This window comes from Trichosurus vulpecula, chromosome 3, assembly GCF_011100635.1.
Source record: "Trichosurus vulpecula isolate mTriVul1 chromosome 3, mTriVul1.pri, whole genome shotgun sequence".
NCBI classification, from domain to species: Eukaryota; Metazoa; Chordata; class Mammalia; order Diprotodontia; family Phalangeridae; genus Trichosurus; species Trichosurus vulpecula.
The window spans coordinates 81635396-81659970 of record NC_050575.1 but is presented as its reverse complement, the minus strand read 5'-3'; the positions used below and the strand labels follow the sequence as shown (position 1 = coordinate 81659970).

At 45.8% G+C, this 24575-nt stretch overlaps 1 protein-coding gene across 1 annotated transcript in view; it reads left to right on the top strand.

Annotated features, from left to right (window-relative positions):
* SLIT3 (slit guidance ligand 3) overlaps positions 1–24575 on the top strand; it is a 792609-nt gene that overhangs the window by 762221 nt on the left and 5813 nt on the right. Inside the window, exons 30-34 of the mRNA XM_036752562.1 lie at positions 5335–5472; positions 7147–7387; positions 11039–11169; positions 21475–21629; positions 23721–24006. Of these exons, the coding sequence (XP_036608457.1) occupies positions 5335–5472; positions 7147–7387; positions 11039–11169; positions 21475–21629; positions 23721–24006 (951 nt within the window). The remainder of the gene's footprint in view (positions 1–5334; positions 5473–7146; positions 7388–11038; positions 11170–21474; positions 21630–23720; positions 24007–24575) is intronic.

The following is a 24575-nucleotide window of genomic DNA, read 5'->3' as shown; positions in this document are numbered from 1 at the left end:
CTCACTATTTCCTCTGTCCCTATACCTCACCCCTCCCACATCCTCATGGAGCCCTCCAGTCCCTGCCCCTCAGCATTTTCTCAGGCCGTTAGCCTTGCTCTAACTTTACTTTCCTCCCATTGTTCTTAGAATCATGGAATTGTAGATTTAGAGTTGTAAGGGACCTAGAGGTCCAACCCCCAATGAGTAAACTGAGGCATGGAGAGATTAAATATCTTGTTTAGGATGACATAGTTGGTAAGTGTCTGAGGTGGGATTTGAATTCAGGTCTCCCCGACTCCCAGTCCTGGCTGCTATCTACTACAACATGTTGACTCTCAAGTCAATAATTTCCTCTGCTCTTGAATCACTCTCCCAATTTTCCTGTCACTGCTCATTTCTTGACCCCCTTCGGCCCTAGGTTAGTAGGTTATACTAAGCACATTCTCCACTCCTTATTATGGTCTGCTGATGAGAACCATAGAAAGTCATACAACCACATTGACAAGGCTCCTTATAAATTCAAGTAACCCCTCTTCACCTGGGCCCTCACTGTGGCAGAGTAGCCCTCTGGCCCTCCCTTACCGATTCCCTGAGTGGTTCCCCACACAAGCGATTCTAAGCCTGCTCTTCCCTTCTCAAGCTTCTCACTTTTCCCTTTCCCTGCTCTCTCAGATGAGGGCCTCCCCTCTTCGCTGAGAAAACTGAGGCCATTCAACAGAAGCCCCCTTCCCTCTTATTCTCTTCATCTCAGGACCCCTTGACAACCCCCTACTCTCTTCTCCTTTCTTCCAGTCTCTGACAATGAGATGATCCTCGTCCTAGTCAACTCCAGACCCTCCACATACACATCCCCTTCTCTCCTGCCTGCTCCAACAAATTGCAACCTTAAGGATCTCCTTTTCTTTTGAGTCTTCAACCTCTCCCTGTCAGAGGTAGCTAGATGGTGCAGTAGAGAGAGCACTGGACCTAGAGTCAGGAAGACCTGAATTTGAATCCAACCTCAGATACTTTCTAGCTATGTGAGCTGAGGCAAATCACTTAGCCTCTGCTTGCCTAAGTTTCCTCATATATAAAGTGGGGAATAATTGCACCTTCTTCCCAGGGTTGTTGTGAGGTTCAAATGAGTTAATACTTATAAAAGTGTTTTGTGAAGCTTCAAATGCTAGCTATTTTATCCATCGATTCCTTCCTTACCGCCTTCAAACATGCCCTCCAAGTCTTTCCCATCCTTAAAAAACCTTAACTAAAATCTCTATCTTGTCTCCCGTTCTCAGCCAAATTCCCAGAAAAAAAGCAATCCGCAATCACAGCCTCTACTTCTCTCAAACACTCTTCAACCACTTAGAATAATCTAGTTTTTATCCTCATCACTCAGCTGAAAGTGATTTCTCCCAAATGACTAATTATCTCTTAATTGCCAAATCTGATATTCTTTTCTCAGTCCTCCTCACTTTATCTGCTACATGTGACTATGCTGGCCATCTTCTCTTCCTGGATACTTTCTCCTCTGTGGGTTTTCATGATACTTCCTCTCTCCTGGTTCTCTTCTCTTTACTGTCTAGTCACCCCTGCTCCATTTCCATATCATGCTCCTTAACTGTGGCCATTCTGTCTAAGGCCCTCTTATTTCCCCTCTTTATATTCTCTCTCTGTCTCTCAGTCTCTGTCTGTCTGTCTCTTTGTCTGTCTCTCTGTCTCTCTCTCCCCCTCCCTCCCTCCCTCCTCTCTCCCTGTCTCTGTTTCTTTCTCTCTGTCTTTCCCTCTGTCTCTCTCTCTATCTCTCTCTGTCTCACTCTCTCTCTCCTTCCCTCCCTTTCCCTCCGCTCTCTCTCTGTCTCTCTCTCCCTCTCCCTCCTCTCTCTGTCTCTCTGTATCTCTGTCTCTCTCTCCCTCCCTCCCTTTCCCTCCTCTCTCTCTCTGTCTCTCTCTCTCCCTCTCCCTCCTCTCTCTGTCTCTCTCTCTCTCTCCCTCCCTCCCTCTGTCTCCCCCACCCATCCACCCATAACCGCATGAGGTCCAATGACTTTATCGTCGTCTCTATGTTTGAGACTGACAGATCTTTATATCTGGCCCCAGTCTTTCCCATGCACTTCAGTTTCACTATATCACTTACCTATTGAACATTTCAAACTGGATGTATCTCAGATTCAGACATGAGACATCTCAACTTCAACATGTACAAAAACATCCCTGTTTCTGTCAAAGGCACCACCATCCTTCCAGTCATCCAGATTCATTTCCTCAGCATTATACCAGACTCACTCTCCCTCAGCTCACATATCTACTGAGTTGTCATTTTTATTTCCACAACATCTTACATCTGACCCCTTCTCTCTACTCACACAGAGCCATCTTAGTTAGGGCCCTCCAAGCTCCTACCTAGATATTACAACAGCCTCCTGATTGGTCTCCCTGCTGTATCTCTCCCACTCAAGTTCATCTTGCATACTGCTGCTAATTTTCCTTACATGAAGATCTGACCTGCTACTCCCCTATCCAATCTACTCTGTTAGCTCCCTATTGCCTCTAGGATCTATAACTCTGTTTAGCTTTTAAATCCCCTCACAACATGACACCAACCTATCTTTGCAGCTTTATTATATATTATTCCCCATATCACACTCTACAATCCAGCCAGATTGGCTTTCTCTCCATTCCTCTCACATGTCACTCCATCTCCAGTCTGTCTCTGCCTTTGCATGAACATCCTCCTGGCCAGAATACCATCCCTCCCATTTCCTTCTCATAGAATCCCTCTCTTCCTTTAAGACTCAGCTTCAAAGCACCACCCCCATGTATAAGGTCGTCCCCCCAACTACTAGCAGCCTCTTTCCTAAACCACCTTGCGCTTAGCTACTTTGCATTTGTTTGAATTCATTCTTTTTATATTTATTCTGTATATATACACGTGTGTCTATATGTGTATTTATTTATTTGTCTTTGTCATCCATCTCATTCAAATGTAATCTCTTTGTAAGTAGGGGTTATTTTATTCTTTATTATTTGTTTCCCCAGCACCTAGTAATGTGCCTGGCACTTAGCAGGTCCTTAATAAATATTTGGGCAGCTAGATGGTACAATGGATAGAGTTCCGGGCCTTGAGTTGGGAAGCCCAGAGTTCAAATCCAGCCTCAGATACTCAGAGCTGTGTAACCTTGGGCAAGTCACTTAACTGTTTGCCTCACTTTCCTCATCTGTAAAATGAGCTGGAGAAGTAAATGGCAAATTCTTCCAGTATCTTTGCCAAGAAAACCCCAAAGGGGTCACGAAGAGTCAGATATGGCTGAAATGATTGAATAATGGTAAATACTTGTTGATTAATTGCCATTGATTAATAAATATAGACTCTAAAATGGGTCTGGTGATGAACAATATGTCTGTTGTCTAAGGCCCAGTTAGCTAAGCTCAGAGAGGCCCATCACCAGGTTGGCTCCAAGGTGGTGAATTTTTCAGCCATGGCTACTCAAAGACAATGTAGTAAGAAAAAGAGGGAATGTGATGCACAGGGAATGTTCACATGACAAAGTTACAGCTCCTAGAAGCATTGAAATATAAATGCTAAGTGTAAATGCTAGGAATTTGGAGAAGAAGGCAATCTCAAAGGGCTGGAGGAGTCAGGGCAAACTCTATCAAGGACATAGGACCTAAGGATGTTGTGCTTTGGAGGATTTTAACAGGTAGAGGAAAGGGGAGAGTAGGGCTTAGTATTCTAGCTCAGGAGAAGAGTATGAGCCAAAGCTCAAAAGCTTGTCAGGAATGGTCTCCTCCTTTCTCCCTTGGGGAATTCCTATCCGTACTTCAAATACCACCTACTTCCCTGATTCCCAGTTATTTTCTCCTCCAGGATCAGACTTAACACTTCATTTTACAATCCTCTCACACCTTAATGTGATGTTGTATGTTATAACCATATGTGTCTATCCCCCTTTTGACTATAAGCTTCAGGAGGGCAGAGATTGTGTGTCATCTAAACTTTCTATCTATTCCAGTGCCTAGGGCATACAGTAGACAGCAAATGGAGTTAATGAATACAGTTACTTAAATCTCTGATTCTTGACCTCTCTACTGCAGTTGCTGGTGCTGACCACCTCCTCCTTCTTTATACTTTCTTCTCCATGGATTTTCATGATATCATTCTCTTTTGGTTATTGTCCTACCTGTCTAGCCACTACTTCTCATTCTTCTGGGTGGATCATCATCATTGTCCTACCCACTTAATTTTGGGGGTCCCCTTGGTTCTGTCTTTGGCCTTCTCTTTTCTTTCAATAAACCCTTGGTGATTCCATCAGCCCCCATGGGTTCCATTATCATCTCCATGCAGATGACTCCCATATCTATGTGTTCAGTCCATCTCCCTCCTAAGCCCCTACCCCTTATCACCAACAGCCTTTTGGACATTTCAAACTAGATGTCCAGAGGCATCTCGGTCTCAATACGCCTGAAATAGAACTCTTTTGTCCTTTGCCCAAATCCATCCTTCTTCCTAACTCATTTTTTTGAGTACAACACAGCTTTCCAAATGCCTAGTTTGGCAAACTCAGAATCATCCTCAGCTCTTGACTCTTCCTCACCCTCCATATACAATCTTTCTGCTAGTAAATATAATGTCTCTCCAATCTCTCCCTTTCTCTTTATCCATGTGGGCATCTCCCTTGCTTAAAGCCTTCATGAATTCTCCCCTGGACTCCTGCCATAGCTTCCTGACTGTTTCCATTGGTCTCCTTCCCGCTCCGATCTATCTTCCACACAGCTGCCAAATTGATATTGCTGCAGCATCGACCTGACCATATCACACCCCTGCTCAAGAAGCTCCCATGCCTCTCTGTTGCCTCTATCATAAAATTCAGATTTCCCTGTTTGTCACTTAAAGGCTCTCCCGGCTTACTTCAGCCTATATTTCTAGGCTGATTGTTCATCACTCCCTTTTCCATACTCTGTGTTCAGCCTAACCATACTACCTGCTATTCCTAGTATATGACTTTCCCCCTCCCGTTGCTATGCCTTTGTGTGGATTACACCCCATCCCTGGGAAGCCCATCCCATCCTCCTTCCTCTGTGCCTCTTAGAGATCCAGTTCCTTCAAGGCTCCATTCAAGTCCCATTTGCTAAAAGAGGCCTTTTCTGATGCCCCAGGTGTCAATGCACTTCCTCACTGAAATTACTTTATATCCACTTATAGGGTTTTCCCCCAGTAGCCAATAAGCTCTTTGAGGGCAAAGACTGGATTGTTTCAGTCTTGGCGTCCTTAGCACCGAGCACAATGCCTGGCACATGAAGGAGGCTTATTACTAAGAGGCTATTGAATCGAATTGACTAACACCACTGACCAGCAGGGCTTGGCCTGTTTTCTAGGTGTGAGTGTCCTCCTGGCTATAGCGGAAAGCTCTGTGAGACCGATGATGATGACTGTGTGGCCCACAAATGCCGTCATGGGGCCCAGTGTGTAGACACGATCAACGGCTACACCTGCGTCTGCCCCCAGGGCTTCAGGTATGTGTTGGGATGTCTAGTCTGGAGAGGGCCCAGACTGGAAGGAGCAGTGAGGCTGATTAATGACCAAAGGAAAAAATACTCATGAAGAAACTGCAGTGACTCTGGGGATTATTACCATGACACTTTTTGTTCCTATATTGTGTTTATTTCAAAGACAATCCTCACAATAACCCAGTAAGGGATGCAAGGCAGAGTTTGTTACCCTGATTTTGTGGCTAGAGAGAAGAGGCAAGTGCTGGGCTTGATATCAGAACAGCCTGAACTCGGATCCCACGCCTGCCACTTAGTGGCTATGGACCCTGAGCAAATCACTTTCCCTGTGTAGAGGCCTCAAGCAACTATCCAGGACTCACCTGTAGGTCAGAAAGAGGTGTGACTGTAGTAGTGGAAAGAATTCCTCATACTGACAGAAATCACAGATCCTTCATTTATCCATGTATTTTACACCTGGTGAAAATGTTTTGACCAAGCACGTAGCAAAGAACTGTTAAAGCTAGGATTAGAACCCACATTTTCTGACTATTAAGCCTAGGTCACATGGTGTCAGATGGTTGCATTGTCTTAGAGTCTAGTAAGAACAAAGCCAGGATGACATACCAAAGTTTCTCGCTAAAACGCAAGCTGTTTGTGAGTAGGGACTATCTCATTTATCGTATGTTTATCTCCAGAACCTTACACAGCATCTGGAACATAGTAGCTGCTTAATAAATGTTTGTTGATTGATTGGCAGAAGCCACTCTTGAGAGCCCATCTTTCCCTGGCTCCATTCTAGCCAATGACCGGGAATAAGGGAAACTGTGTCTGTCTCTGAGACAAAGAAAGTAATAAACGGGACGGGTAATAATTAGGAAAGCATGGGCTCAGACCTTAGATATGAAGCAGAGATCAGGGCAGTTCACTTTGGGAAGAGGCAGAAGTTGGGGGAAGGCAGAGGAGCTCAGATAACCCTTAACAGAGAGGGTTAGAAAGGCCTAGGTTGGCAGCATCTGAGTGGCATGCAGAGCCAGGCAAATTGTATGTAAGTTAGCATTCATCCAATAACTGAAGAAGAGCAGAGTGGGAAGGGTCACTGGAGACCATCTAGTCCAACTCCTTCATTTTTCAGAAGAAGAAACTGAGGCACAGAAGGTAAAGTGATTTACCTAAGATCACACAGTTGAGGAGAAGAAGAAGAAGAAGGGACAGCTAGGTAGCACACAGTGGATAGAGCACCAGCCCTGGAGTCTAGAGAACCTGAGTTCAAAGTCAGCCTCGGACACTTACTAGCTAAGTGTCCCTAGGCACATCACTTAACCCAATTGCCTAAAAAAAAAAAAATAGAAGAAGCTACGTGTCCCAACTTCCTATTTAGAGCTATCTGTTTTTCCACGTGGGGGTTTTGGTTGTTGTTCAGCCTCAATCTGTAATTTCGGGGGGTGAAGATATTTCTACTGCAGATCAACAACTTCAAGTCTTAAAAACTTCCTAGGGCCCTTAGAGGTGAAGCAACTTACCTAAGGTCACACAACCAGAATGTGTCAGAGTCAGGACTTGGAATCAGGGCATCCCCCTTCCAAAGTCAGTTCTCTGTAGATAATGCCACACTGTCTGTCGCTGTACCACCTTTAAAGCCGAGCTCTGGGCTCACTGTATGGAGAGTTTTCTGACCTCTCGCTCCTTCCTCCCCTGCAGTGGTCTCTTCTGTGAGCACCCACCACCCATGGTGCTGCTGCAGACCAGCCCCTGTGACCAATACGAGTGCCAGAACGGGGCCCAGTGCATCGTGGTGCAGCAGGAACCCACCTGTCGCTGCCTTGCCGGCTTTGCTGGGCAGAGGTGTGAGAAGCTCATCACCGTCAACTTTGTGGGCAAGGACTCCTACGTGGAGCTGGCCTCTGCCAAGATCCGGCCCCAGGCCAACATCTCCTTGCAGGTAGGTACATAACCTGGAAACACCGCCCCCACTTCTACCCAGCCCCCACCATCAATGTTGAGCCTTTAGGGGAAATTTGACCTTTGCACAAGTGCTTTTCAAATACATGCCTGCCTGCTTCATGCCAGGCCCTGAGGATGCAAGGACAAAAATGCCCTCAAGGAACTTCTGTTAGGAAAGATAGCATGTAGTTGATGCAAGATAGATTGAAAGTAACAGTGTGGGGAGAGGGAGCCCATTAACTACAGAAGAAAGGCCTTATGGAGGAGGGGACGACTGACATGAGCCTTGAAAGAAATTAAGGATTCTAAGAGACAGAGGTGAAAAGGGAGTTCATTCCACAAGTGAGAGAGTGTCTGAGCAAAGATGCAGAGATGGGGGAAGGCTGGGGTAGTGGAATGTCCTCAGGCAAGTGGGCCAGCATCGCTGGAACACAGAGTGTATGAAGGAGAATACTACACAGTAAATCTGCTAAGGAAGCCTGAAGCTAGATTGTAAGGGCTTTAAATGTGAAAGTGAGTCATGGGTGTTTTATCCTAGAGGCAATAGGGAGCCCCTGGAGCTTCATGACCTAGGTAAACACGAAATATCAGGGAGCCAGGACTCAGCAGAGCAAGAACCCCGACTTACTGCTCATCTGCTAGGATATTGCTAAGATCCTCAGGGACTCGGCTCTGCCAACTCTCACCGCTCCCTTTCCCTCAAAGTGCCATCAGGGACTCCCAGTTTCATATACAACCCTCTTCTGGAATTCTGCTATCTCTATGAAAATATTCCTTTTTGATGCTTAAGTAAAGAATCAAAAATAAAATGTTTTTAAAGAGTCATCAGGGACAAGATAGTGAGAGAGGCACAGGAAAGATTCTCAAGTGAAATGCTTAACACCGAAAACAACTAGTGATCCTCCTCTGCTGATTCAATATTTCTTCTACAACCAAATGGCTTCTTGTCAGCCAAGGGTAGTTAGGGCCCAGTGGCGCATGTTAGAGAGGGATCATAAGGAATGTGGCTGGACTGAAGAGCCTCATGAAAGAACACAATGTGTTTTTCACAGGCAGGTAACAGGTGTGAGACCCAATCAAAACATAGGTCATGCTACAATGGAGGTGGAGGAATTTGGGGTCTGAGTTGCAGTTTTAAAACCAGAAACCTGCTTGGAAAACACCTCTGGCTATACTGGCCTCTTCCCTGGCTAGGAAAGGGTCAGGTCCCCCAGGTCAAATAGTTCCTTTCTGAAAGAGTCAGGGCACTAGAAGAAGGAGTCAGGAACGGAGATGGGGATAGGGAGGGGGAAGGGGACGAGGTTGGGGATGGGGGTGAGGAAGGGGATGGGGGTGAGAATAGGATTAGGAATAAGGAGGGGGATGGGGATGAAGATAAGGATGGGAATGGGGAAATACCTTCTGCTTGCCTTTTAAAGCCCATCACAACCTAGTCCCTCCCCACCTTTTTAGTCTTCTTACATCTCTCTCCCATCTTCATCCTTGTTACAATGACACTCAACTGCTTGCTGTTTCTCACACACACTACACGCCATATCCGGACTGCATTTTCACTGGCTCTCCACCATGCTTGGAATGCTCTCCTTTCTCAGATCCACCTTCTGGCTTCTTTCAAGTCTCAGTTAAAATCCCTCCTTCTTCAAGAAGTTTCCTAGGAAAGTCCCCTGAGATTATCTCCAAGTTATCCTGTATAAATCTTGCTTGTACATAATTGTTTGTATGCTCTCTCCCCCATTGGATTGTAATCTCCTTGAGGGCAGGAATTGCTTTTGTCTTTCTTAGCACAGCGTCTGATGTGTAGGAAGTACTTAATACACTCATGTTTCCTTGACTTGATTTGACCCCAGTTCCCTTGACTCACCAATCCAGTGCTCTTTCCACTGTATCCTGTGCCTCTCAAGTTAAGGATCCTTTCATTAACTCAGGATAGAATTTCCTCCTTGACTGTCTCCTCTGAAGTTTGTGAAATGCTCGTTTCACTTGTCTATTTGGCTCTTGACCATCATGGTCTGCATCCATACCCATCTCTCTCCCTTGGACTTCTGTATCAGTAAGGCAATATTCATGACCTCGAGGATGACCATGAACATGCCTCTATGGTTTGGAATCACAAAGTATGAAAAACTCTCTAGGTAGAAGGCAGAGGAAGTAAAACATTTATTTAGACACTAGAGCATCAAATTCCAAGACCAATGACTCCAATTCAATATGGCGGTAATTATGTTCCAAAACCAGTAAGCCCACCTCACTGTAGCAACAAGGAAATTATAACACAGTATTATAGCAAGGAACAAAGTCATCCTGTAATCTTCCCCCCTGCTAAGGCCTTCCTATAAACAATCATTCACAAATCCTAACTTGTCTGCTTGCCTGCATCTTTTCCCACAGTTCTGAAAGGCCTTGCAGTTCTCAGAGTCCTTGCAGTCTCCTGGATTCTCTGGATTCTCAGTTCTCCAGTCTCTCTGCTGTAGATTCTCAGCTCTTTGATCTCTGCAACTTTCTTGTCTGTACTCTCCTCTCAACGCTGGCTCTCTCTCAATGTCTGTTTTCTCAATGTCTGCTCTTCAATGCCCTCTGGATGTCTGCTTCTCAGTTCAGCTGCTCTCAGTTCTGCTGCTCTCACACTCTAGGCTCCCTTTATATACAGTCCTAGCCAGCATCTGATTGGCTGAGTTCATGCACATCTGATTGGCTAGAACTCAGTGCACATACAATTGGCTCTGGTCTTAGCACCTCTCCTTAGGGCCCTGAGGGTTTCATACCTCTAGTGACCTAAATAGCAAAAGATCATGGACCTGGGGCCTCGAACCTAGTAAATAAAGGCCCTATTGAATGGGTGGGGAAGATCTTTAATCATATCAACACTACAACTTCCAGCTCTCCAATGGCAGGTCCCATGACTTTTTTCATCTTTGCATCTCTGCTACCCTCTACCATCAGACCTTGTTCTTAGTAGGCATTTATTTTTTTTTTAATTTAGTTCTTTAGGAACAGAGTAGGGCTTCCCCTATGTCCACCCAAAATGACCCAGGCACATACTCTAAAAGACAGAGTGCTGAACAGAGGACTACACACTCTTACATAGAAATAGTACCAAGTTTTTCCCCAGGTCCATTCCTTACTACTGGCTAGAAGAGTCCTACCCTTCCTGAAAATCTGATTGAAGGCCAGGAGGCTTGAAGAGAGCACATGAGATAATGGAAAGCATGATAGATTTGGAGTCAGAGGGACTGAGTTCAAATTCCGTTACTACCTGCGTGACGTTGAGCTAGTCACTTAACCTCTCTGGTCCTCAGTTTCCTCATCTGAAAAATACGGGGGTTGAAATCAGTGACAGTTATATATCTATGATCATTATAATCATAATCAGCAAACTTATTGAGCATCTTACTGTGGTCTCTGTATTATACTGGATACTAGGGAAAAGCCAATGACATGTTAAGATGCCTTGCCTGCCTTCAAGGATACGTGCAATTAACTGACAAGGCCAGGGATTTTATATTAGGTACCCACTTACTAGTGTAGACCGTGAGTGCTGTAGGACACCGAAGAAGAGAGGAATCCCTGGGTTCTGAGCGTCAGGATGCCCCTGTCCTCAGGGTCCTCAGTGAGCTAACAAGCTTTCTCCCTTCTTGATGCCCCCTTACAGGTGGCCACCGACAAGGACAACGGCATCCTACTCTACAAAGGAGATAATGACCCCTTGGCGCTGGAGCTATACCAGGGGCATGTGAGACTGGTCTATGACAGCCTGAGCTCTCCTCCCACAACAGTGTACAGGTGGGTGCAGCCTTCCCACGCAGCTGCTTCCAGCAACACCACCAGGATAGATCGAACATGGCTGTCCTCGCTATACCTCTGACCTTCCCGGGGAGCCAGACAGGGAGAGGAGATGGAGGAGGAAAGAGAGGAAAAGGAAGAAGATAAACTCTCCTTGAAAGATGACACCTCATTACCATAAGATTAATGGCCAGCTGGCTACCTTTGCTCTGAGTGATCTGTTCAGATGGGGGAAGAGGCTGCTTAATGAGCTGCCCTTTTCAAAATGTCACCCTAATCTTTTATTAGTTTAAGGAAGAAAGCAGGATGGGATTAGCATGAAACTCGATGGGAAGAGATTAGAGGGAATAAGGGACCAAGGCTGCTCAAGAATACCTGGGAGTGAATTTTAAACACTAGCGTCTTGCTCAAGGACAGTCTTACCGCCTGCCTTCCCCCTTCTCCCTTCCCTTTGAAAGGAGGAGAACAGCGTATGTGTAGGGTGTGAGGAGGTCGAAGGGGAAACTTAGCACCCTTGTGTGGGTCCCTTGGCCTTTGGACAGTCACTACGAGATCATCCCGGGCCTGCGAACTGTGGCTCATGTAATAATGCCAATCTCAAAGGAAGGGGTAGAAGTGGAACCCATAGGCTTTTGCAGCAGGAGTGGTTGTGGTGATTTGTAGGATTAATACAATATTTTAAAAGAAAAGGAAAGAAAGAAATGCTTCTACTTGGATGGTATTTAATAAATATTTTTGAGTAGAATTAAAGCAGGGTGGGTGTCCTGTTCCCAAGATCTACCTGCCAATCCAATGCTCTTTCCACTATCTTTTATTGCTGGTTTTCTCCTACATTGTAACCTCCAAGCATGGGACCCTCTGACTCAGGAGAAACCTCCCAGGAATTCTGGACAGGAAAATGCCTTTGCTTCTAAATCATCTCCTCTGGATATTTACTAGCTGTGTGACCCTGGGCAAGTAGTATAACCTCTCTGTGCCTCGAGTATGCTGACATGTAAAATGAGAGCGTTGGATCCAAGTCAGCAAGCATTTGTTAAGCATCTGCTGTGGGCCAGGCACTGTTCTAAGCACTCAGGGTTCAAAGAAAGGCAAAAACAAGGTGCTAGCTCTCTGCTCTCGAGGTGCTTACAGTCTTATTAATGGTGGAGCTCTTCAGTTCCTCCCTAATTCTGTGATCTCACAAATACACTCTTAGGCCTGGCTGCCCTCTCTAAGGCTCTGGTCATTGTATTTTCCCCAGCTCTCTGTAACAAGCCCATTAAGTGGATTTTAGGGAGTGGCTCTATATGGAAAGGGGGAAGAAGGAAGGAGTGCCAAACATGAGTAGGGATGTGGACATGGAAGCATGTTTCTAAAGGGAACAAGTGGCATGTGAGGAGGAATGCTATAGCCACTAAAAAGACCAAGCACAGAGCAGGAGGAGCCTCCCAGAAGAGGTGTGCCCAGTGGTAACCAACCACTCTGGACTTAGTACTAGCAAACTACCCCACTGAGATGGGTCCTCTCAGCCAGTCAGCTCTTTGTAAATGAGAAGGGCATAAAATACCCACAATGCAAAATAAGCCTACCTTCAGAATGCATTTCAGGAAATGCTAGTGAAAGGTTTTTCACAAGTTTCTAACAGATGAATCTGGTTTCTCCTGGTTTGCTCATCAGCTTCTCTCTGCTTGTTCTTTCCCAGAGCTCATCAGGGTAATGGTAAATGTTATCCCCTGCCCCGCTTCTCTGACACTGATCCTACCCTCTCTACCACCCCCACTTCAGAGTCTTCCCTGTGCCACCAGAGGACTTTGGGGGTTAGAGCTATTTGCAGTTCATTTACTTCCCTAGCTTGTTTACCAGTATAGTCTGTGGCACTGCAGGCCCACTCACTTACCCAGCATATGTGGCAGCAAGTGCCAGAGAAAGGTGAGCTTCTGCTGGTTTGACGTCACAAAATCAGAATCTCAGAAAAGGACCTCAGAGGTAATTTAGGTGGTTTAGGTCAGTCCCCTGAATGAAATAGAATCCATGCTACTGCACCCCCAGTAAGTGGCTGTCATCTAGGACCCCTCCCTCCTGGCCAGCCTCTCCCACCTTGGGAAAGCTGGTTATTAGGATGTTTTTCTTTAGAGTGAATCCAAACCAGCTTCTTTGCATCTTTCTCCCATTGTTCCCAGTTCTATCTTCAGGAATAAGACAGAACAAACCAAATCCTTCCATGGGGCAGCCTTTCAAGTACCCCCTGAGTCTCCCCCCATCATATTCCTCCTGAGTCCTCTAATCTTGAAGCTGAACTGCCCCAGTGTCCTCAGTTGGTCCTCATGTGGCATAGACTCAATGCCCTTCACCTTCCTTCTACAGCATTTGCCCTCCATTGGACATCCTCAAGCCTATCAGGGTCTTTGCTAAAGTGTGGAGCTCAGAGACAGTGGAAAGAGCACTGGCTCTGGATTCAGGGGACCTTGGTTCAAATCCTGCCTCATAATTATTACCTGAGTGATCCTGGGCTTCAGTCCCCTCACCTGTAGAAGGAGTGGGTTGACTAAATGGCCTCTGGGGTCTACGACCTCATAAGGACCTAGCACAATACTAAATACGTGGCCTAACCAGGGCAGGGTAGAAGAGGGTATATTGTCCCCTGGTCCTTCTACCTTAACTTTGTTTGGCTGCCATGTTACGCTATTGACTCCTTTGACCTTATAATCCTCTAAAACTAACTGCTCTCTGATCAGCCCTCCCCTTCTTCTGACTGTAGAGCATATTTTTTTTGGCGCCAATGTAAGGAATCTTATTCCTATTAAATTTCAATCAGTCAACAAGTAATTCTTAAGCACGTACTATGTACCAGGAGCTATGCCATACACTGAAGAGAAAGAAAAAGATGCCCTCCAGTGTATTAGTCATCCATCCTAGCTTTGTGTCATATGCAAATGTGTTAAGGATGGAGATTATGCCTCTATCCAAGTCATTGAATAAAAGACATTACATAGCACAGGGCCAAGCACAGACCCCCAGGATGCATCACTGAATACTTCCCTTCCGGCTAACATCCAACTCTTTGAATCCAACCACTCCACCAGTTCCAAACCCACATAACTAGGCCGTTGTCTCTATCCTATATCTGTCCATCTTTTTCACAAGAATAGCATGAGAGACTTCATTATCACTAGCATTGGATACTTCTCACAGGTAGCACAAGGGTTCAGGCAGTAAAGCACCAAGCATTTATTAATTGCTTACTATGGACCAGACACTGTGCTAAGTGCTATGGATACAAACACAAGCAAAAAGAAAGACAGTCTCTCCCCTCGAGGAGATTACTTTCTAATGGAGGAAGACAATACATAAAAAGGAGAGGAAAGGGGAAGGAGAGTAACCCATGATGGGGCATGGTAGCAAAGTCCTAAAAGTCTGAAGCACAGCCAGAAGTGAATGAAGCATGGCTGGCTTGAGCCAGTCCCCAAAATGGAGGCCCCTGGAAGGAACTCACCAATGGAAGAAGCAGTTCAGCAAGGCAGAGGCATGTACTAGAGTGAGTAGGCAGCGGAGTCATAGTGCCAAAATCTAGAGGCAGTCCAATGAGGTAAGGGTAAACCTGAGTTCCATTGTAGAAATAGTTCCAGGTTAACAGAAGACCCGTGTGTGTGTCTTCATCTCACCGTATAGACTTAGGGAAGTCACTTACCTAGTCTATGCCTCAGTTCCCTTATCTGTAAAATGAAAATAATACTTCCCTACCCACCTCACGAGTTTTGGAAGAGCTTCAAGAGAGCAAGGAGAGAAGAGCGTGCTTTGAAAAGCTGAGAGCATGATACAAATGTAAAGGATTAATATTGGCTAGAAAAAAATGAACCTTCCTCCTGCTGGCCCTGGGGCAGTGATAACCATTTTCCATTTGCTAACAAGGCGCTGCCATGTTTGAAGCAAGTCCTTCAGAAGTTTAGCCCCAGAAAGGCTCAGCCTTTTGATTATTTGAACTAATGACTGGTTTCTGAATTTTGGCATCAGAAATCCAAAATTATTTAGAGTTGACACCAATGCCTCTGCTAAAGCATGGCTCTCCTTCTCTAGCTAGGCTCCCTTGAGATGGTTCCCCCTGAGCGGTTTTAGAGGTTGCATCAACTAGAGCCCTCCCCTGCAAAGAGGCTGAATGAGACCCGAGAGTAGGTTTGTCTGTCTGGGGAGACACTAGAAAGAGCCCTGAATTTGGAGTCCAAGGATCTGGATTCATGCCCCAGTTTGGATCCTTAAAACCTGTGTGCCTTTGGGCAGGTCAGTTCGCCCCTCTTGGCCTCAGTTTCTTCATCTGTAAAGTGAGATTCAGGGCCAGATGCTCTCAGTGGGGCCCTTTGAGCCCTAAATCCCCCACCCTTTTAAATGCTTTCCCTACAACTTAGCTTTCAAACTGAAGGAGTACCTGCTTGTGTGTCTCTTCTGGGAGCCTCTCGGTTCATTTCACACAGGAACAGACAGCGGGAGGCAGAGGCTTGGCCATGTGGGAGACTTCTGCCTAGGGGTGGTATAGTCCCTATTATTTCTAGCTAAGCACTTAAATGAACCATTTTATTATGGATACTCCAATTCCTCAACTCTCCCTCTGCGGGGCTTTCTGAGGAGGGCAACCCCATTGGATTCACCATTAGTCGCAAGCTCCTTTGCAAATCCGTTGTTAGTGCTTTAACACTGCTGCTGTGGGAATGAATCTGAAGGCAGTGATGGAGAGGGGGTCTCAGGTCTGTGTTAGTGGGCTCCCTGCCTCCAAGCCTCACTTGACAAGGGACTGCAGGGAGGAGGAGGGAGCAGAGAGCTGTGTGTAGTCTGCGCAAGGAAAAATATAGAAATGTGCAGGCTGTGAACAGAAGCAACGAGTAGAAAGAAATCAGGGGCATACCCTAGATATGATGCATCCCCAAGAACTGGCCAGCACCTGACACATAGCAAGCGCTTAATAAATGCTTATTGGCTTGACTTGACTTACTCTGCTTCACCCTAACTAGCTGAGTGACCTTAACCAAATCATTTTTCTACTCTGAGCCCTTGATTTCCTTGTCTGTAAGATGAGGGTATAGAACAGTATGATCTCCTTCTAGTTCTGAAGTTCGTTTCATTCAGTGCAGTATTAATAGGGGTGATCAGGTAACCCTGCAGGAATGGGGTACCCAATAAAGAGACTGCCTTGAAAGAGACCAGAAGTCATCTCTCCTTACTCCTTATAGCCCCAAAAGGAGGCAGGTCCTGGCTCAGTTGCCAATTTTCTTTGGCGCAGCCCTCAGACCCCAGGACACATGAGGACCAAGCAAGAATCTCTGGTCACACATAACCTTTAGCAAAGGGCCAGAGCATGTGTTCACAGGGCCAGTGTGCATGCCCAGCCCAGTGGGAGGTGCCCTGCCCCCTGAGGCCAGCAGATCTGGACATTCCCTGCTATGACTTCTATTATGTAAAGAACAACCATGGAGAAAGTTGTAGGGAGGAACCAAGATGAGAAGAGGGCATGGCTGGATTGCCAGCATCACGCTTACTGCAGACCATAGCAGGCTGGATAGTACTTCAGCCATTTTAAGAGTTGAGAAAACAACTTTAGAGACCATATGACTTTGTCTCTCCTTTGCCCTAACCAGTCCTAGAAATTAATCAAGACCATAGTTAAGACTAAATGCTTTAGTCTGGATGACTTGATGGCATTAATGAGCTGTCTTCCCTAGGATCCCTCCAGAATCACCACTGCCTGCAGGAAGCCATCCCCAAACTACTGGGACTGGACTGAGCAGCTGCAGATAGAATAGCTCACCACAAAGCAAGGGCCTTCCCCACACAGGCCCCTAAGCTGCTCCGGACAGTTTTCAGGTTCATTTCAGGGTTAGAGCCTCTTGCCTTAATCTGCTCACCCCACCTCACCACATACCCCCTATCCCTTGTTCTCACTGGGCAGGCTCCCTAGGACCTGCTGAGAGCAGCAGGACCCCGCACCACCACCATATTACCTTCAAGAGAGGTGAACTTGGAGGCAGTCTATTAATGTCTACTAGTAATCCTCCTGGGGGACAGCATGGAACAGTGGAAAGAGTCCTGGCTGTGGGGTCTGAGGGTGGATGTTCAAATCTTACCTTTGATGCTTACTGCATGACTTTAGGCAATTCACACCACCTGGCTGGGTCTGAGTTTCCTCATCTGTAAAATGAGGTTGGACTAAATGGTCTCCGAGATGCGTGGTCTTATGTAGGATAGCCCGATCTCACAGTTGTGGGCCTCTTTGAACCTGCTGAGCTACATCATTCAGTCATGGTGAGGGGCCAGGGCAGGGGATAGCTTATCTTTCTAACCACTTGGGATAAAGGAGAGGCCGACATGCCCCCCAGAGCTGCTCTACTCCCCTTGTGCTCCCCAAGCTAGGGGGTGATCAGCTTTATTCCTGAGCTTCCCAGAAAATGTCCTTTCTTGGATCTTCTGAAGCGAGGCGTGGAAGTCCATGTCCAGAAGGGGTGAAAGGAGCTGCTCGTGGTCCTGATAATGCTGTGTTTCCACCACTAACGTTTAACTCCCTGCTGAGTTTGTAGGCCATGGTTATTAATTAGCTTTACCTTAGACAGCAAAGTCTTCCTTCTTGGTGAATCTCTATTACCACCTAGTGGTAGCAACTTAAAGTATCCAAAGCAAGAACTAACAGCAGGGAAAGGGACCTGTGGGTCTATACCAGCCCACCTCCCTTGTCTGTCCTCAGCCACTCCCACTTAGGGAATAATAAATTCAGAACTACAGAATCAAAGAATCATAAAATCTTAGCTTCATGACTTGTCTGCATTGTATTGAAAGGTACTCGAGTTCATTTGGTCAAAATTCCTATACAGTGCGGCAATACCATCTCCATTGTCAAGTCTACAGCACTACTGACAGGTGGTTATCCAGTCCACTTGAATACTTAAGGTAATGAGGATCTCACTACCTCACCAAAGGGCACCTAGTTCACACTTGCTGCCAGGCTGGCCCTCATTGTAGAAGGGATAGGTATAGTTTTGTATGGCACTAAAAACCTCCCCCTGCCCCTAAAACATCTACCCCCATTGAATTAAAATAGTATCCAGAATTCCCAGTGTCAAATCACTTCTTTCAGATAATACATTGCCTATGAAGAGTCCTGTTAACATGTTACCTAGAAACAAACTAAATACCTTTAGCACCTGTTACCGTACACTTGTGATGATCTGTAGATCATTGGAGTAGAACCAGGCCAACTTGCTGCTCAGTGTTTCCATGCTAAGAATGCCTGCCTGCCCCCCTCACCCATCCTCAGTTCCAGACAGCCCATGTGTCTTTACCCAGTGTGGGGGAGGGAAGAAAGGCAGCATGCTTCAGAAGGAAGCTCTCTCTAGGTTTGAATCCTATATCTACCCCATGCTGCCTGTGTGACTTTATTTAGGCAAGTCATTTCACTTGTCTAGACCTTGACTTCCTCATCTGTAAAATGAGGGGCTCTGAAGAGATGATGCCTGCCTCAGGTCCCTTATAGCTTTAAATTTATGACCTAGAAGTCAGAAGTCTTGAATTCAATTCCCTTCTATAACATTTGCAAATTATATATGCTTAGATAAGTTGTTTAACCTCTATGAGCCTCAGCTGTTCATTTATAAAATGACCCCTTGGCTACTTCACAGAGTTGTTGTATCAAATGTGTGAATGCATTATTTATTTGTCAGGCATTTAGTCAGTGCAGGCCCCAAAGATGCATATGATTTCATCTCTGGCCAGCTAACCGTAGTGTAAGGCCCTGAGTCTGGAGAAGGGAAAACATCTCCCATAGGGAGGAGACCATCTGTCCAGGGCCCCCACACCCAGTGGACATGAGGCTAAGGATCCCCTGAGGGGCCCTGGGGATAAGGGGGGAGGGAAGTGGGAGGAGGCAGCAGGGGAAGAACAGATCACACACAAGGACTCTTGGTGGGGGTGGGAAAGGGGAGCAGCATGCTCACTCCACAACTGTGGCTCTCCATCCATCTCCTGCCAAGCCACTGTCTCCAAGCAGAGGCATCTGCCAAAATTGCAGGGCTCTGGGTCTCAGGAAAGAAGCAGGGAAGGAGAAAGGACCCTGTAAAATGTGTCTTGGAACTAGAGTTGGGGAAGCATTTAGTTTTTAATGTGCGTATATATCTCCATATGTCTGATTATGGGTGTCTGTTACCCAGGGAATCTTAAGATTATAGATTCAGAAAGACTCTCGTCTCCTCAGAAACATCCCTGATTCTATGATTATCCAGCCTCTGTTCAAATATCCACAGTGATGAGGAACTCACTACCCCACTACCTAAAGCAGCCTGTGCCACTCTGTCTGTTTCTGTGACAGTGTCTTTTTATGAATGTGTGCGGTCTATGTATGTGTATGCCTCTCTGTGTGTATGCATCAAAACACGGCTTTGTTGTGTATTTGTATACGTGCTTATCAGGGGAGGGGGTATTTGTGGCTATATGTTAACGTTCACATAAATATATAAGATAAGGGATTGATTGTCGTCTCCCTCTCCCACCACACCTCCAACATTTTCCCAGGACCTTTGCACCCTCTCTCCCTCTTATTTCCCTGCTCCTGTTTTGTGTTACTCAGACGCTTCTGAAATAGCAGTAATATTAGCAGATTTGAAGATTTGAGGGTCCCCTTTCACCAAAGGACTTTCTTAGTATGAATTAAATAATGACTTGCTAGAGAAGTCTTAGAATTAGGTAAGGCTGATCACAAGTGTTTGAGGTCACAGAAGCCATCTCAAGGCATCCATTACCTCTGAGGAGAGAGGCTACACCTAAGCTATCCCAAACTCAATTCAATTTAATGTGTATTTATTAAGGCCTCCTGTGTGGAAAAGTTTTTACTATATCCCTCTCTTTTTTTCTTTCTTTTTTTTGGAGGGGGGAAGGCAGTGCAATTGGGGTTAAGTGACTTGCCCAAGGTCACACAGCTAGTAAGTGCATTATATCCCTCTCTTAAGAAAGGTCAAGATAATGAGTTAGAGCAGCTCTTTCCATTTGTCCCCAAGCTGCAAGGATTTAGAATTGCAACTCATACCTTGGGAAAGGCAAAGCGTCAAACATTTATTAAGCATTGCTTTGTTCCAGGCACTATGATAGTGCTGAGGATACAAATCCAACCAAAAAGAAAGACAGGCCTTGCCTTTAAGGAGTTTTGAAGACAACACACAAAAGGGATCTGGCGAAGGTTCTCCCCTACATGGGAGGAGGGGTATTCCAGGGAGAAAAGGCACTGGGTTATACAAGAAGTTCCAGGGGTAGAAGACAGTGGAGTCATGGTGGAATTTCCAGAGAAAGTCTTGTTTGGGTCAAGATGAACCCGAATTTCACTGTAGAAAGAGCACCAGGCTAGTAATGAGAAGGTCTATGTCTTCATCTCAGTATACAAACCTAAAGAAGTCATTTACCCAGGCTGTTCTCAGTTCTCTTATCTGTAAATGGAAATACTGTAATATCTGCCTACCATGCAAGGTTTGGGGGAGGACTGAGTAGATAATAAATATGAATGTGCTTTGAAAAAGCTGAGAGCACAAAACAAATGTAAAGGATTAGTATCTGCTGGGAAGAAGTGAACTTTCCCTCTCTTGGCCCTTTCCATTAGTTTTCCTGGTACTGCCCCATCTGAGGCAAGTGCCTTCAGAAGTTTGGCCCCAGAGAGGTTCACCCTTTGGATTATCTGAGCTGATGACCAGTTTGTTGCTTTGGGGTCAGAAATCAAAAACTGGACCTGGAGTAGCCACTGATGCCTCCACCTAAAGCATGGCTCCCCCTTCTCTAGCTGGACCCCCATAAGCCAATTCTCCCTGCACAGTTTTAGAGGTTGTTTCAACTAAAGCCCACCCCTGCAACAAGGCTGAAGGAAACCGGAGCAGATTCTCTGTCTGGGTAGATACTAAAAAGAGTCCTGGATTTGGAGTCCAAGGATTTGGATTCACACCCCACATGAGGCAAATAATTGGGTGTTCCTAGCCCCAGTCTGGGGAAAGAAGTGGGTAAGTGGGGATACAAAGACAAAGGCAAATGTCCTTGCCCTCAAGGACTTTATATTACATAAACAAATGCCAAAAAACCCAACTTTTTTGTACCCAATAGTAGGGCTTATATTAGATGCTTAATAAATATTTGTTGATTAATGATCAGTTAAAAGACCTTATTAGTTAAGGGTGTTTGGGGGATGGACAATAGGAAAAGAATACTGACCTGGCTTCTGAGTTTCTGGTTTTTGCCCCGCTAGTGTCTTAGCTGCTTCCTCTTACCTACCTCTTTTTTGTTTTCATTCTTTTCTCTCCCACCCCTTCGGTAACCCAGCGTGGAGACTGTGAATGATGGGCAGTTTCACAGTGTGGAACTTGTGATGTTAAACCAGACCTTGAACCTGGTGGTAGACAAAGGAGCCCCTAAGAGTTTGGGCAAACTCCAGAAACAGCCAACGGTTGGCACCAACACTCCCCTCTACATTGGAGGTAAGAATCTCTCTTAATCCTGCCCTCAACTCTGGTTATCAGTGAAACCTCCCTCCCTTGACTAGCTTCTCACCTTCTCCTGACTCCTCACTCCCAACCAGAATGGGACAGCCCTCTAAATCGGGGCAGGCCCATTCCCAGGAAGCCAAGCCACTAGACTGAGGGCCCAGGTCCCCCACTGCTTTTTCCTTCTGTCCGGAAAAGGACAAGCAACATGGATTGTTACCTAATTTTAATACATTACAATATAAAACATATATACTAATATAAAATGTGTACGTGTGTATATATGTGGGGGATATGTGTATATATGTTGTTGTTCAGTCATTTCAGTCATCTCCAATTCTTCATGACTCCGTTTGGGGTTTTCTTGGCAAAGATACTGGAGCAGTTTGCCATTTCCTTCTCCAGACCATTCTATAGATGGGTAAACTGAGATAAACTGGGTTCAGTGACTTGCCCAGGGTCACACGGGTAGTGTCTGAGGTCAACTTTGAACTCAGGAAGATGAGTCCTGATCTCTACCCACTACACCGCTTAGCTGCCACGTGTATATGTGTGTATGTATACGTGTACATACACACATACATGTACACACACGCATATGTGTATATATACATACATACACACATATATAAATTCCCATGTCACCACTGACCGACACAAAATAAACATTTAATAAATGCTTCTTGATAGATGTTTAACTGAATGGTTAAACCTTTACTGTCTGCTAAGAACCGGGGATATAAGTAAAAAAAGCAAAGGCATTCTGTGGGGAGGGGTCATGGAGGAAGGAAAGGGGGCAAGGCTGCTGGCCAAAAGGAGAATCTAGAGCCAAGTGAAGCGTGGCTGAGGCTTTTCCTGTCTAGGAGAGGCAAGCACCAATCAGCTGAGCAGGACCCCAGGATGAGTGGTTCTCTGGAGCAGGAAAGCTATTGCCAAGGAGAAGTACAGGAACATACTGGGGCAGATACAAACTTTAAACAAAGCATACGCTCTGCCCTTAAGGAGTTTGTAGTCTAAGAGACTACAAGCTCCCTCAAGTTATCCACCAGGGTGTCCCTCAGACTTACTCCAGACATGCCCCATTGCCCTTTGGAGAGGTATACTTTACCACTCCCCCAGCTCCTCCATGCTTCCAGCTTCCCGTGTTATGATCTCAGCAACTATGAATGACATAATGTAATGACATAATGAAGTAATGACATATGACCAGATCACTTCTGCGCTTCCATGAAGATCATGATAGAATGAGCCTGGCAGGAGCTGGCCTGAAGGGGAGTGCAAGAAAAAGGCATCGTTTTCACCCTGGTAGCAAGTGAGCTTTCTGACTCAGAATCAGTGTCAGACTGAGATTTCCAACTAGGATTTTGAAAATTGGAAACTGCTAGGTTCAGTTTCTGCTTTCTCCTCTTAACCGATCCTTTATATTCTGGCTACAAAGGCCTCGTTATGTAGCAGAAAGGGCACTGGCCTAGAAGTCAGGAGATACGGGTTCTAATCTCAGGTCTAACGCTTACTCTAAAGGCTTTGGTAAATCATCTAAATTCTCCAAACCTGAGATTACTTATTGGTAAAATGAGGATAAGAATGCTTCTCTCACCTACCTTGGAGGGGGTCACTTGTAAGAATTAGTTAAAATAGGATATGCAAAAGTAGATGGAGCCCAATTACTCAGATTAGAGAATTAGCTCCCAAATAATGGAGAATAAGCCGCATTTTGCATGGGGGTAAAACAAGCTTGGTGATAGAGTTTAGGACCTTTTCACTGCAGTATTACCCTGGGTGAGAGGTTTAGTGGATAAAGAGCTGGTCCCCAAGCCAAGAAGACCTGGGTTCTAGTCCTGCCTCGGATATATACTGGCTATGTGACCTTGGGGAACTCACTTATTCTCTCAGTGTTTTTGATGACTCCCTAAGACTAAATTTCAGCAAAAGTGTGAATATTCAGTGGTAAGGGGGAGTTTCCTCATCTGGGACTTTCTTTGAACAATGAAATCCTATGTTCAATCCATGTTTCTGTGAGTGCCTTGGAATGGCAGGGGCTGGGGCCAGGTGTGAGGGAGCTATATTTCTGTTCTCTCTCTCCAGGAATACCCACCAGCACAGGCCTCTCAGCCTTGCGCCAGGGCACAGACCGAACCCTGGGTGGCTTCCATGGCTGTATCCATGATGTCCGCATTAATAACGAGCTCCAGGATTTCAAGGCCCTGCCCCAGCAGTCCCCAGGCGTCTTTCCTGGCTGCAGGTCATGCACCATCTGCAAGCATGGCATGTGCCGCTCTGTGGATAAGGGCAGCGTGGTCTGCGAGTGCCACCCAGGCTGGACGGGGCCATTGTGTGACCAAGAAGTTGGAGATTCCTGTCTTGGCCACAGGTGAGTCTCTCGGAGACCAGGTGCATTGGACCTGGTGCACTCTCCCTAGGGTTCACAGTCCTGCCTCTCTCTCTATCTGTGTGAGACCTCTACCCCTTCCCCTCTTCAGGGCACTTAGGCAGACAGGAGAGGAAGGGGGGGGGTGAACAAGAGAAAGTGAGAAGGGAGACACACAGAGAGACAGAGAGAGAATGCTCTTTGATTATAGTGGTTATAATTCAGGAAAAACTTGGCCTACAAAGTATGACTAATAAGGTAATGAGGCTTATTCTTTAATTAAGGGACCAAAAGTTATCTTTCCAAATGAGTGTTATCTCTCTCAAAGCTGTCCTTGGAGGAAGACTTGGAGGAGCCATATATTTATTCAAGGATTTCTTGGCACATTGTTTCAGATAGATAGACAAACAGCAGCAGCGGCAGCAATACACAGACCAACAGACAGACAGACAGATAGGTAGATGGATGGATATATATAGAAATACATGCACATGGGTTTACACATATACACACAGAGCCACTCAGTGACGGCAAAATGTCACCCTTTAAAAATGGACTAAATTTTAAGAAAT